Below are 15,498 nucleotides of genomic sequence, written 5' to 3'. Positions count from 1 at the left end.
TTAAGGTCACTAAAGGAGGAGAATCACAGCTGAAATCTAATTGGGATCAGGATGACAGGGGACTTGGTGAGGTTATGTTTCCATTTACTTTACATACATTAAAGTGTGAATACAGATCTTGAGTATAAGCTTGTTGGCAGTCTTATTGGCAAAAACCAGACTCATTTTCTTATCCGACTGAGCCTTGGGACAGTTCAGAGAAAGTCTGATTCTAATTGCCTTTGTTCTGATTACATGTTGACAATATCCCACTGGAGCCACATGTGACCCGAAGAATAATTTAAAATTTGGGCACGTGTGTACTAGGGAATGTACATGCAGCCTTAGAGATTCAACAGTTTCCTTTGACAAACGTATCACACCAAGAAAGCAAACTTTCCAGGTTCTGAGTTCTCAAAGCCAAGGACGGAATGTGAGAAAGCGCCTTCAGTCTGCACCGGTGCTGGGAACGCTAACAAGTTCATTCTAATTTAATGCAAATCTATCATATGACCGTTTCTCCAACTTCAAACGCATGTACATACAGAAAGACATGAGGGGCTCAGCAGGGCTTCAACCTGCGTCTCCAGTGATCAGATCTTTCTTCCCCTCTCTGTATGTACAGAAACATAAAATAAGAGTAATTATTAATATTCTAATCCTGTAATTAATTGCAGGATTTTACTGTGATTCAATGGATTATATTGTTTTAATTGATTCCCAGCACCAGTCTAAACAAATGTCATGCGAAGCTCCTAGATGAACCCCTCAGCATAGCGACTGACTGTCGTTGGACCCCAACCTGTTCCTACTCCGGGCTGGACTGGGCTCCGGGGGAAGTTTCACACCTGTAATTTTGGCCTTTATCAAACTGAAAAGCCCGAACCATATAAGGCAGGTGCAAACAGCTTTGGTGTGAGGGGAGAACCTGAACCAAGTTTCCTTTAGCATCTCTTAAATATGGTGTTGTAATAATTATAATAATAATAATAATAATAATAATAATAATAATAAGTACATCTGTTAAAATATGAAGAACAGCTAAACTTAGGTGCAATCAACCGCAGACCAATTTAAACCTATTTATGCTCATGAAAAAACTGCCAAAAAAATGGACTAAAAATAAAGAGAAACTGCCATTAACAACAGTATCTTTGCCTTTCAAAGTTTTAATATTTTGTCATGAATCAACCTCCAACCTGAATTCTGACATAAAATCGTGTAAATGTGTGTTTTAGGTGCATTTAATGACAAGATGAACACGTTCACTCCAGCAGCTGTGACGGTAAATCAAACCACACTGAACCATCACCTCTGACTCCTCTAAATATACTGACTGACTGGTCCCTGGCCCCAGTGTGACCTCACACACTCTCGCTCACACGCACGCACACCTCCTTTATCAGCCTCTGGACATCCCACCGTACTGGAGATGGAGTGCCGGTCTCCGTGGAGACAGGATCTCCGTGGTGACAGGTGCACCTGTCTCCAGGCTGCCAGGGTGGATTAGAGGAGTTCAGGCCTCACAATAGAATTAGCAGCAGTGCAGATGAAATGGAAAAGATAATCCCAGCGCACACCGTCTGGAGATTATAGACAACTCTCTTAATTAGGAAAATAAAGGACAGCAGGTCCTTCAACACATCTGGGCCCACCCAGGAAACAAAACACCTTATTTGGTCCTATGAAAAGGATGGAGAAGGCCTCCGGTTTTTGTCCAGGGAAGTGGATATGTGATGTTCATTCTGTGTTGTAGAGCCTGAGTGATTTCTACGACTAATATAGATAATTGTGACTCTAAATATCTAGATAGCCCTCTGCTATAGTTACACACTGACAACGAAGTGACAAGGCTACATCAGGATGCCGCCGGGCGCGGCTGTACAGCGGCGTGTCAGTGTAGTTTTGTTAGTCCCGACTGTCTTAGTTCATTTGAATGCGATTCTTTTTCTGCACTTGTGGATGAGAAGGCTGCACAGTGAAACAGTTTGTTTTTCAGCTGTTTTGCCTCGAAAGTCATCTTCCACTCTACTTCATGGTGCTTTGCGTTCCTCAACTTCTAAGATGAACTTCTCGTTGCCCGTAGTGAAATTCCTCTGGCCTGATATTGGACCAGATCGGGGTTGATCAACTATGGTCACATGGCCTCTAAAACGTCAACAGTGGTGCGCTACGACACAAGATGCATTCTGAAGCTGAATCGCTCCCCAGTGTTCTGCCATGGCCTGAAGTGTAGGGTCCATCAGTGACACCAGAGCCAGACACCTGCTCAAAGTGAAGTGGGCGGCCTTCCACCCAGCCACACTAACAGGGGATTGACCTTTAAGGTGGACCTTCAACATCATCATGGGCAGCATGGCTCAGGGTAGAGTGGCCGTCTAGCAACCGAAGAGCTGCTGGTTCGATCCTCCACCCCGGTGACCATATCGAAGTGTCCTTGAGTAGGATACTGGACCCATAATTGCTCCTGATGAGTAAGTTGACGCCTTGCATGGTAGCCTCCACCATCAGTGTGTGAGTGTGTGTGTGAATGAGATGACACTGTAAAGCGCTTTGAGTGCTAAGTTAGAAAAGCGCTATATAATTTGAGTCCATTTACCATTTTATCATCACAACACGCTGTACTGACCACCACATTTCTACTTTGGCCATCACATTCAGGAGCTTTGCGGGCTAACCCAGTGCCGGATAACATTTGCGTCTAACCCTGAAGAAGCAGTATCAGACTTCCTGTCTCACTCAGTCTGCTTTGGGCCTGTATTTATTATTGCTTGTGAAACACACTGCCTCGCCTCTGGTGGAATCCAGATAATTGCAAGAGAGGGAGGGCCTAACAAAGGGAGGGAGCAGGAAGCACGGAAGGAAAGGGTAGATTGTAAATATCTTTCCGTCATCTAAACAAGAAATCCAAACATCCCTGTTCTCAGCTGCCATCATCCTCGTTAAACTCAACTCTAGATTATTCTGTTCTTCATCATTCCGCTCTCCTCCTTTGTCCTCTGCCACAACATTCAGCTCACTCAGCTGTAGAAAAGGAAGTGAGGGGAGCTATTTTTACCCCAGCCTCACTCCTGCAAACAGACACACAAAAGCCCAGTAAACAATGCAGCAGAGAGGCATTACACCCTCCTCAACCCTCTTTCAGTAGGTAAACCTATCCAAGCCCTTACAAAACAGTCCTCCTCAGAGGCAAATGAGTCAGCACAGAACCAACAAAGGCACAGAGCACAAAACTAAAGAGCCGCCCTGCTTGTAAAAAAAGGATGAAGCTAAAAGTCCCATTATCCCTGTGATGACACATCGGTCCCAGCTTCAATGGCTGCTGTTAGCGAGATTATCAAACATTAAGAAAAGCAGAGACAGGCAGCCGGGCCTGTGCTGGTTCACAGCAGAAGTAACCTGCACACTTTGATGTTCCATCTTCTACCAGTGTAAGACGCATGTTATGCAAATTTTAAGTGCCTCGACTCACTGAACTTTTGGTTCGAAGCCTGCCGTTAAACTGCAAACATACAGAAAATTATGTTCAAGTGTTGTGCTTTGATCAAGCTTCTGCTCAGACTTTCTGCTTTGCAACTTTCAATTAAACATAAACACAGTTCACATGCGGGGCAACAGCTAGCTTGTTAGCGGTACCACCGGGTCCTTCGATAACATCAATTCTCAAATTGCGGCTGAGGCTTCTTATTTACCTCTGTGAGAGAGGCAACAAACCTTTACTTCTGATTCACCAACTTAATGCAAACTGCTAAAGGGAATGTAAATAGCAAGGATACGTGGCGTTCCCTCAGTGCGGCAGACCAAGTAGAGGCAGGCAGCGATGACATGCAAGGCCCTGCGGCCGCGGGTCAGCTGTTTCATGAGTGCCATCTTGTAGAAGTTGAAGGCGGTGTCTAGGCAGTGCTGGTTCATCTGCAGCTGGTGACCAAGAGTGTTGATGTGCTGTTTCGCTGGAGACAAGAAAACAAACAAGCACGTCAATCCACATGCAGACAAACACAAGTAGTTAGCATCTATTTTTCATCTTTTGGAGCTCAGAAATCTTTCACATAAATACTTAATCTGACCTTTGCATTCTAAGGTTCCACCTCATGGATCAAAGAAATGGTTGAAGCAAATGTTAACTTGATGGTGGTAATTAAAAGCTCAGTGATTCAAAATTCACTCTGCAAAATCTCATGAAGATCATGTCAGTTAGTTGAAATATTCATATCTCAGCTTCCGAGTACAGACGAAGGACCAAATTTACATTTTTAAAGCCTCACTGGAAGCAAGAGAGACAACTTCCAGGATTTATAGACTGTATTGTAGATTTGTCAGGAAGCCCCCAACACTCCGTAGCACCCCTAAAATAAATGGCCACTACTCATCACCTTTTACATCTTTCTGCATCGAACCCATGTCCAACACTAGCAGGGCCCCCGGTACAGTGCATAGGGGTGGGAAACGGTTACTACAATGTAATTATAACACAATAGTATTACAGCCATACAATAAAATCCTACAGCAAAATATTGCAATATTTTTTCAAAATACAGGATCAATATTCCAGCCTCGAGTGTCAGCACCCTACATAAAAAGTGCATTGCGTCCCTTGTATGTTACAGCAGCGATGTTTCAGATGATGTTACAGCAGCTGTATTTCACGTGGTCGAGAACGTCACCTCCTTGGCAGACGTTCATCAAACAGCTCACAACTGGAGGATCTAATTGGAAACTACTTTGACAGTCACTGGAAGCGCTAGCCCTGAACTCAGAGCACAGTCCTGTCATTACATAAGCACGCAAACACAACTGTATGCGAGCACATTACTGTGAGCGACTCAGGATCTACGCCCCAAGACAAGCAGGAGGTCTCGTTATACAAACACGGGCACAAATACATGAGCACGCACGCCCACATAATTATGTGATTGCATGCAAATACACAAAAAGCACTCGCTTGTTGTTGTTAGAGACACAACAAAGCACACTGCTGACATCAGTTGTGATGTAACAGCAGATGGAGACTAAAGAACTAGTCCTTATCTGGTTTTCTGAGTATATTTCAGCTGGTTCCCACTGTTGACACACGCTCAAAGAGCTGAGAGGGGTTAAGACTTAGTTTGAGGTTGAGGATTGTGTTCAGGGTCATGCCTGTCACGCAGGTTGTGACCTTATGTTCGGGTATGGTCTAAGCATACGGAGCACAAGTCTTTGCGGGTTCATCAGACAGAACAACAAGTCCAGGTCTATCCAACATTATGTCTAAACCTCAAGGGGATCCAATGATCCAAGATCAGCGTGCATGAGTGAGTGTCATTGTCCAGGAAGGGTCAAAGGGCAGAGGTCAGATTCGTCTAAGAGCAACAATGGTAGCAGATTAGCAAAGTTAACCTCAGCAACCTTGGCATGAGTAAGTGATTAGTTCAATAGGAAAAAGAGTAGATGTCAGATTCAGGAAAACTGCGGCGCTGGTTCCAGACCAGTCACATTTGTCATGCGTCAAATGACAGCAACTGGACTTTTAAACTGGAACAACGAATGCATTGATTCCCACAGAATCATATTTAAACTGTGGTGGCGGCTGCAGCTTTGCATTTACTGTTAGCACTTAATTTGCATCAACAATATTTACATCTTTTACATTTACATCGCCGTGACGTTGTTAGGTACGCGTCCCTGACGCATTAAAATATGAAAGGACGCAGTAAATTCACTATCCGCGCGTCCCAGGGACACGCCTCATTTTTCCCATGAAAAACCATACATCGTGAACAACAACTTGTGTTTAAAATCACAGTAAGTAGCAAAAGAAACCTCGCCGTCAGCGGACCTGACGAGCGCCGTTTCAACCCTTTGCGCATTAACTCAGCGCAGACACGATCCCCTTGAGTACAGTATCGCGACATGCTAGTTTAGCCGCTACAACAACAACAATTACCGCGGATTTCATTTCAACAATTAAAGACACGAACTTCTTAGTAGTAAATAAATTCACGTTTCAACTGTTATATGCTGTGGTCACTCGATGGTTTAACGTCTAGGGGACGTGCTCTAACGAAATGAATAAAAAAAAATATTCCGGTGGAGGCTGTGTGGCAACAAAAAAAATACTTTGAATGGCGGAAAAAAACATTTTGAACATACCTGCTAATTATAGCCATATCTTACCATGCCACCATTGAGAGAGTTTGACGCTACAATTTAAGCAATAGAAGAATATAAGAAACAGAAACAATTTTTTTAATTGGGGACCCATTGAATTTCCCAGGGACCCACTCAAATCACCACCTGTGGGTCATGGGGACTCACTAGATTGAAAACCTATCAACATCTCTGCATCGTTAACTCTTTTTTAACTCGGGGTAGAGTCATTAGGATTGTTTCTGAGCTGTTCCTGAACACATCTTGATGTAAAATACAAACCTTTGGGTTGTTGAAACATCAGGACATCAATACTCATCTGGTTTATACGTTATACTTCCGGTTTATACTGTACCAACATGCTCGAGCAGCTAAGTTACCAAAAAAGGTTGACCAGTCAGGTGTGTATCTCCCAGCCAGTGTGCACTGGTCAGGGTCGAAACTTTCAACAACAGACAAGTCCAGTACCAGGTACTAAATTCAAACCCTTTTAAAAGGGATCCGGCTCTGCAGGTAGAGGCCATGGTTCTGATAACTCCCCAGGAAATTATTGTGAGTCCATGTGATGGCCTCTGAGGGGTTTCAGATGCGACCTTGCGTGCGTGTTTGTGTGTCGAGTTCATGACTCGGGATGAGCTCACTATGCTAAGTATCCTCATGCACACAACCAGGTGTGTGTGACCTACTGAACTGAGCGTGACGTCTGGGAATGTGAGACGCTCTGAACTCACCGGGGCTCGTCATCCTCTTCCGTGTAACACACTCTCAGATGTTAAACAGCAGATTTCATCATCAGCATGAGGACAATTATAATGCATTCTCTAGCGACTAAGTGCGTAACTGTCGTCTGAAACTGAAAAAGAACCCAGTTCTAACTTCAAAGAGGACCCATTATGGTAATTTCCAGCTGCTGGGACTCAACTTGAGCAGCTTTACACATTTTTTTTAATGCTTATTTCCTCTTTTAGAGTTCTACGGTTTGGTTCTGTGAGTGAAAAATCTCATCATCCCTGCGGAAAACTTGACTATTAGCGATAATGTCATAACCAGCTGAGGTCAACTCCCCAGGAGTGAGCGGGTCGGGAAATGACAGTATCCGTTTTTGAGGATGCCTCAAGTTCTGTCCTATTTTTCCTCCCCCATTGTTCGTCACCATTTCACCCCACCAAGCTGTCCTGGTCATTGCTCTAACCCCCTCTGCTATTGGAACACCACACGCTTCTCACCAACACCGAGTCGGCTACATTTCACTGGGAGGATGTAGCACTTGGGGGGAGTTAATTGCTACCCTAATTCCAAACAAGTTTGTGTAGCAGACGATAAGTAGGGCAGAGTCTTGGTGCTGGAGCTGTAATTAGGACCAGTCTTCCTCGCTTGAAAAAAAAAAAAAAAGTTAGTTTCCCACCCTTTAGATGACTCTTCAGTTCAAACCTCCTAATAGGAGCGTCTAAATAAATGAGTAACACCTCATAAGATTTACATGAACAAAAACTGGGGCGCCTTGAAGCAGAATGGTATTTACACACTGCCGGGTGTGATGTGAGGGGCTATGCTAGCAGCATCTACACACACCTGGATTAAAGAACAGGGAGACCAGGCTGAGCACGTTTTTATCATCGGGACATAAAAAGGTCAGAGCCCCAACAACACTTCCCGGCTCATGTTTCCCTCAGACATCTGCCACTTTTAAGATGAATCCCGGTCTAACTGAGCTGCCTGAAAATGTTTGCTCATCTGGCTCTCACCCACACAACTCAGCTCTTTGGTAAGGATGGAAATTGCGATCCGTTCCGGTTCAGAACTGGTTCGAATTTGTCTGATCCATCTGAATCGTACACCGCTGAGCTCTTTGATCATTCATCAATGCCTGTGTGTTTTATGACTCCAGCACATTGTCAGATCATTTATAACAAGCTAATGCTTCATGTTCCCCAATCAAACCCAAACAGGGGCAGACTATCAGCAGAGAACTGAGACGTACAAAATGGAGCAGAAGGGCTTCAAACTCTCACCCCTGGCCTTGACCTTTGGTCACTGACTGAAACAATGAGGTCTACAAGTGGCTGGAACACATTTCCTCTTTGGGCTGGCAGGCCAGAACTGTGCCCTCTTTGCACTTTGGTGACTCGCCATCACCTCTTGAGGAATAAACAGGTATTACAAAACAAGATGGACCCGTACTAACTAGTTTAAAGGCTTGCAAATTATCACTCTGAAGCAGCTGTCTCCAGGATCAGGGTCTGAGTGGCTGCTCTTTCCAACCTTGATTCTACTGTGATTTAGTTGCCACCAACAGATAAAAGCAATGCTGGGGTAACAGCTTCATGATGCAGATCTGAACACGTCAGGAGAGGGAAGCTTCTGGTTTCCATTTTCTGTCTGAGTAGATTTGACCAATCATGCTTGAGCGGGCCTCTGTTGCGTCCACATAAACGGTCTGTGTTGGACACAAACAATGCAGAATGCTTTGGCCCAAATGTAAGTTTGGAAAAATGACTGCTATCTGATGACTTAAAGTTGTTATCGTGGTTTTAAACTGTAAACCGGCTACTTTTGAAATAATCCACTTGTGTCCGTCGTCTTTCAACTCCATGCAAACATCCCAAGTTGCTACACAGACTGTAAACAATGAGTGACGGATGTTAACAGGAGTCTTTGACTGGACAACCACTGGCTACACTGTAAATACTGGCTCTTTTAGCAGACATAGCTGATGGGTTCCAAACTTGGACATGACGCACCTCTTACACTTTGTTCTATCAGGCGACATAAGTGAAATACAACCGTGAGCAAGCATTCCCAGTAAGCCGTAACAAAACCGCCAGAAGATGGCGTTATAGAAAATGCTCCGCATGACTGTAACAAATGGTTTAGAAGAGGGAGAGTGTCTACAAGCAAAAAACTGAAGTGAGGAATCACCCTCAGTTGTAACCGCACTGTAGTAACAGTATCCGACATGTCGTTGCTTTCAGGAGACAAAGACAGAGTTTGGGAATATTAATGGAGACGACAGAACCGAAAAAACAAAGATTCGCTATGTCAGAGCTTATCTGAATCGGGGAATTCCATCTCCCGTTTTCCATACTTGCTCTTTTTGAAAAAGGCGACAAAAACAACAACAAAAACACCTCGAAGGATATCAAATTATTTGTAAAACTGGGGGAGTTTTCACATTCTGCTGTTTCCATCAACTTCTTCGATTGCAATACTTCAAAATGCATCAAAATCAGACCAGCGTCCTATCAGTTGAAGCGATCGTTGATTCATCGTGGTTGGAGCATCCAGACATGTCTTCTGTGGAAATTCGTCTCACACTGCAGTATCAACACACTGACTCATCTTTCATCTTCAACTTCTACATCTGCAGGAGCTTTTACTGAACCTCCACTTTGTGACTCAGATGAGTGTGTTACCCGGGGCAGTGTTCTAGCCGCATTTAAATCCCAGTCATCACGCCTACACCGCAGCACACCGTGGTCAGATACACGCGGGATTGGTGATACAATACAACCCAACACCGACACACAGAGCCGGGAGGAGGTGGGGTCTGCGCTCCCAGACATGAATCAGTCGGTGGGGAGATGGAGGAGGAGGCGCAGACGGCCGCTGGGGAAAGTTTCAGTAAGACAGAAATAAGAGGAGCTGTTCTTTTCTCAGACGCCTGCAGAAGACCATAAATCTCCCGAGAGGCTTGACACACACACACACACACACACACACACACACACACACACAGACCGCATGACAAAGCTATTCCCGCCAAAGCAATTGCACAAACACACGCAAGACTTCAGTTTCTATCCATATAAACACAGTTGAATAGTACGAAAGAGATAGAAACCCTAGGTACGCACTCCACTCTTCATTTACATGTCTACTAATTACAGTGCAACATGATCAGTCACTTGGGATTGTGTTTTTGTCACCTGGCGAGTCTCAGTCTGATATTTACTCTCATTTAACTCCTGAGGGGAATATCTGCCTCTTCAGCTGTTCGACGGTCCGATAACTCCAGAGGCTGCACGTGCATAGTGCAGTCCGGTCACTGTCCCAGTCAAAGAGAACCAGGAACAATCAATTGACAGAAGTATTGCACATGCAGGACAGTAGGTGGCAGTGTGACCCTTACAGGTGTTTGCTAGCAAACTTTCATCTAGCTTGCCTTTGGCATCGCATTCCAAACAAGCCAAAGCAGAAGGGCAGGCTTAAATTGACAGACTTTGTTCCATGTTGACAGATGCGGAGGTCTGGTGTTTGTAATGTGTGACATTCAAAGTATCCTCCCTGAAGATGGTACAGACTCACTATTTTCTCTTTTTTTTTTCAAAATTGTGGAATGTAAAATTTGAACACAATGGAACACGAGCGCACTGTCCAAAGTCTGTTGTAGCTGTGGCTTAAATCCCTTTAACTAAAAAAAAGCATACCCAGGGTAAAAAACAAAAAAACTGACTAAAAATAAAAGGGAGGAGCTTCGCAAATCAGAGGTCACAGGATTCTACGGGAAATGAAGAGACTTCCAGTGGACTTACGGACTCCAGTCATTCATATCAGGAAATGAGGTGTTCAAGAACAACTCCCTAAACTGAGACAGCTTAAAGTTTGTCTCCTCGTCTACTCAGAAATGTTTTGCGCCTGCTCTCTGACTGCCGTTTTCACATGATGCATAAAACAGGGTTGCTACTAGTGATTTTCAGACAGCTTTTACTTGGCGATATATACCAAAGTTGATCTTAATCCATGTGTTAAAAATATATATACACACATATTTATTTTCTCAAATCTATGGAGGTGCATATAAATAGTTAAAACAAAAAAACAACCCACTGAAGGAGTCACAGAGGGTTAGAAGAGACCAAAATGTGAAGGTTAGAACTAAAAATCTGCAGTGCAAGTACACACACGCACACACACACACACACACACACACTAACTACAACAGAAGTCTTCCTCAAACTCGCATATCACATTTCTCAGCATCTGCTACCGTCTGACAGCTCGGTGACTCTGCTCAGCTGCTGATGTTCCAGAACTGCAGACGGCTGTCATCGTGGTAACCTGCTGCTCAGCATCTCTGATGCTCCGACAGCCTGACAGCCCGCCGAACGTGGGCCAAGTGCTTTGTCTATGTCTGCAAGTTGCTTATGTTTTTCTGCAGCAGAGTGGTGAGCTTCAAGTCATTAGATGGCAAGGGGTCTGGAGACATCCAGGGGCCCCGACAAGAGCCTGACAGCTGTATCAACAGATGTTCATAATCAGCTGATGGAGGCTTACCACTGATACGGAGGTCTAAACGGGAAACGTCTCCCACGTGCTGACTGTAGCCAGATTACAAAACATAATCAAAAAAACCCAAATCCTGTTTCTGCCGCCTTCAAGTGGATTACCTCATTAGGAATAGTGTCCACACACGTCCACACAGCACATCCAGACCACTTAAGCTACAGACAACTTTCACAGTCCTAACAGATTATCTAAAGGCTAAGAGTATATATTGGCTGTCTGGCTTCAGCAGGATCTTTATGACAAATGACAACTGGAGCTCTCACATGTAACAGCTAGGTCAGATATGAAATCACAGACTTCACGACTGACTGAAGGCTATCTAGGCTACAGCGAGGCTGGGCTATGTAGGCTATGGCTAGGCTTGGCTATGTAGTTTAAGGCCAGGATGAGTAGGCTGAGGCTAGGTTTAGCTATGTAGGCTAAGGCTAGGCTTGACTATGTAAACTTATGCTAGGCTAGGCTTGGCTATGCAGGTTAAGGCCAGGATGTGTAGGCTAAGGCTAGGCTAGAATATGGCTAGGCTTGGATATGCAGGTTAAGGCCAGCCTGTGTAGGCTGAGGCTAGGCTTAGCTATGTAGTCTAAGGCTGGACTATGTAAGCTAAGGCTAGGGTAGAGTAAAAAGTTCAGGAGATGCAACCTTACTGAATGATGCAAGTACACAACTCAACGAAATATATAAGGCATTTTTAGTAAGATAGTAAAACGCTTTGAATCATCTCTGTTGTGTTAGAAAGGTAGAAAACAGGGACCAACCTACTCTGGATGCATTTTGGGGCCGACGCTGGCGTCAATATTAGTAGTTCCTCTTGCTATGATCTGTCAAATGAAGTTATCGCAATGTAATTTTGTTTAACAGTCAACTTTATTAAGGCCTGACCAATTTATTGGCCCATTATTGTATGATTTGAATACGGCGCGTGCCAGTGCTGCACTGCGCTGACTGAAAGACCAAAATGGGACCAAGAACCAAATGGAAGGACTACATCTCCATGGAGGTCTGGGAACACCCTGGGTTTCCCCCAGTTAGAGCAGGTCAATGCAGTAAGGAGGATTAAAGTTTGGGATTTCCTGCTGGATGTTACCTCCATCACATGACTTCAAATTAGCAATTCATGATGGATGGAAAATCATTTATTGTTAAACAGTAAAATGTTCTAATAATGGGCGATTGATCAGCGATCGGGATTTCTTACCTCCCTCACATGTGTATTGACCTTGAATGCTGCACATAAATTGAGTCCCAAAATTGCATCAGTACACCGAAATATGAAAAAGCTACTGGGACTTTCATCTTTGTAAATTATCGCAAGTATGTTTTTTCTGACTTAAGTTCTGTAAAAAAAAGGAAGAAAAATTCATATCAGACAACATGAAATTTTAATTTTCTGACTGGCCATTATCAGCCGAGCAATATATTGGCCAGGCTTGAGTTAAAACACCAGCGTGCTGCAACGTAGGATATGTGAAGACTGAATGAAGTATCCCCTCAGAGTGATTCTATCAAGTATACATGCAGGCGGGATCCGTCTACATCCCACGAATCTCACGTCATGTACTTAATCTGGTCTTTGTTTTCTTCCATCTTGTTTAGCAGAATCTATGTCAACTTAAAACACACTAGTTTACTATTCAGATTAGCAAAATGTCTGCTTTCTTAAAGGCCTCCCTCACTGAAAAAAATAGTTTTCTCTCCTTGATCCTTCTGGGACAATTTAGAAAGAAATATTCCACTCTCAGATCAAAATTAAGAAATTTTATTTAAAGGAATTATGCGATCTAAAATTTAAAAAATTATAGGATAAAAAAAATTACAACGATGAGATAAGATTATTAGAGCAAGACAAATCAAAATAATGAAATGTAATTTTTGAAAGTTATACTATGCAAACGGCGGCACGGTGGTGCAGTGGTCAGCACTGTCGCCTCACAGCAAGAAGGCTCCGGGTTCGAGCCCCGGTTTGAGCACGGGATCTTTCTGTGTGAGTCTGCATGTTCTCCCTGTTCCTGCGTGGGTTCTCTCTGGTACTCCAGCTTCCTCCACAGTCCAAAGACATCAAGAGGGGACCAGGTTAATCCAGACTCTAAACTGACCGTAGGCGTGGCTGGGAGAGCCAATGGTTGTCTGTCTCTATGTGTTGGCCCTGCCGTGGACTGGTGACCTGTCCAGGGGGAACCCTGCCTCTCACCTGAAGGCTGCTGGGATAGGCTGCTGGGATAGGCTCCACCCCCCCCCCCCCCACCCACCCTTAACAGGATAAGCGGTAGTAAATGGATGGATGATCCTTCTGATAGGTACTTCAGCTTCTGAATGAAACTGGATTGAAGTCGGAAAGAACTTATGTTCGTCTGTTAAACATTTCAAATCGAAAAATATTTCAAATACCAAAGATTCTGGATATCTCAGTGATGCAGAGGAGTAGATGAGGACAGCAGATGTCATTTCAAGAGCTTTTAACAACACAGATGTAGCAATTAACCTCTTCAAGGCTGATAGATCTACGAGCACGACAACATGTCAGGAGGGGAAACTTAACAGCGACTGTACCCTAAAATAAACAGATTCGGGCTTATACAGCTCAGACAGTCATGTGTGTGTTCTGTCTGTTTTTTTTCTGACATCAAGTTATGAAGACAGAAATGTAACTGACAACAGGGAAGATCACGATGCCTGAAGAGGCAGATTTGACCTGAGCAAGTGGCGCCCTCTGCTGGTTACTGACCTTTCTGCAGCGTCTGAGCTCGGGACTCCTTCCCCATACCTGAGAAATGTGCATCTCCAAAAGATGGCTGTTTTGCTCCAGCTGAGAACACAAAACCACAAAGATGGGGAAAAAAAGATTAAATTTCTCCGTCTGCAACTTAAAAATATATATTCATTTTTACAAGAATCATTTTGTATTCACATTTGCTTCAGTTTGTCATCAAGAGAATTAAAAAGGTGTCTTCTGCTCCATCTTTTCATTCCTCCTTATGTTCTAGTTCAAGAACTTAATGGACATTGACATGATTGATCAGCACATCACACTGCCTTGTTGTGTTCGGCCAAGTTAAAAATAATAACTGAGAAAATGTTGAAGATTTTACTGAAAAGATGATCAATCAAAACAATTAGCTATCAATTTTCCATTCATAATCTCATCAAGTAACAAATCTGGTCAGTAAACAAATGTTTTATATCCATATAAAATCCTCCAAGTTGTCCTGAGCAGGTTGAAGGAGAGCTGCACTCTAACTCAACAGCACCCACTAGTGGACATTCGACTTGGCTACAACAACGACAACGATACGCCTGCTCCAGACTCTGCAGGAGCCAGACGTCCTGCAGGCTGAAGGTCAGAGATGATATGGAGGCAAATACGAGATAAGTAACTCACTCAACTGTGTTACACAAAAGCCACCCTGCTTTCACATCCATCTGACAAATAGAAACTCACCTGAAGATCGTACAATACAGCCTGTTAGTACCCAAATACAGTATGAAGGTTCTAGAATCAATGTCGCCATTCTTTAATTGAGTATTGCTGACTGAATAACCGAGAGCGCGCCTGAATATAGTCCAGGTCACACTTGTCCAGGTGAATAAAACATGATTGAATTTGATGAAATTTATCTACACCACATGTAAATGCATGAGACAAATCTCACAAATCTTCTGCACTTCATTGAGATTTCTTTTCAGTTTGACCGTAACGTTCCAACGATCAGCTACCTTGGTAAAGGTAACTTTCCATACAGCGATGCAGGACTGAGTCCAAAAACTTGCAAATAAATTTGCAATTCCCTCCAGTCAGGCTGCACCAGTAGGTCCCTAAAGACTCCCCAGCTGGTCCAGAACGCTGCTGCTCACGTGTTGACGAGAACTAGTAGAAGAGACCATGTCTCTCCTGGACTGCTTCTCTGCATGGCTCCCTGTCAAATTTAGAATAGAATTCAAAATTCTCCTTCTAACATACAAAGTCCTCAACAGTCAGGCTCCTTCATATCTGACAGAGCTCATAGTCCCCTATTACCCAGCTAGAACCCTTCGCTCCCAGGATGAAGGGTTACTGGTGGTTCCTAGAGTTTCTAAAAGTAGAATGGGAGCCAGAGCCTTCAGCTATCAGGC

The 15,498-nt window shown here is 43.8% G+C and overlaps 1 protein-coding gene across 3 annotated transcripts in view; it reads right to left on the bottom strand.

The window, feature by feature from the left end:
* Window positions 1-15,498, bottom strand: part of brf1a (BRF1 general transcription factor IIIB subunit a) — a 122,468-nt gene that overhangs the window by 100,765 nt on the left and 6,205 nt on the right. For all 3 annotated transcript variants that reach the window (XM_086181890.1, XM_086181891.1, XM_086181892.1), the window contains exons 3-4: window positions 14,114-14,194; window positions 3,756-3,929 (exon numbers count right to left, since the gene is read on the bottom strand). In XM_086181890.1, coding sequence (XP_086038016.1) covers window positions 3,756-3,929; window positions 14,114-14,194 — 255 coding nt within the window. The remainder of the gene's footprint in view (window positions 1-3,755; window positions 3,930-14,113; window positions 14,195-15,498) is intronic.

Source organism: Aulostomus chinensis, chromosome 17 (genome assembly GCF_037954235.1).
Source record: "Aulostomus chinensis isolate RoL2024-O1b breed Wild chromosome 17, RoL_Achi_v1.0, whole genome shotgun sequence".
NCBI lineage: Eukaryota > Metazoa > Chordata > Actinopteri > Syngnathiformes > Aulostomidae > Aulostomus > Aulostomus chinensis.
Note: the sequence above shows the minus strand (reverse complement) of the source record. Positions and strands in the feature narration are given on the sequence as shown.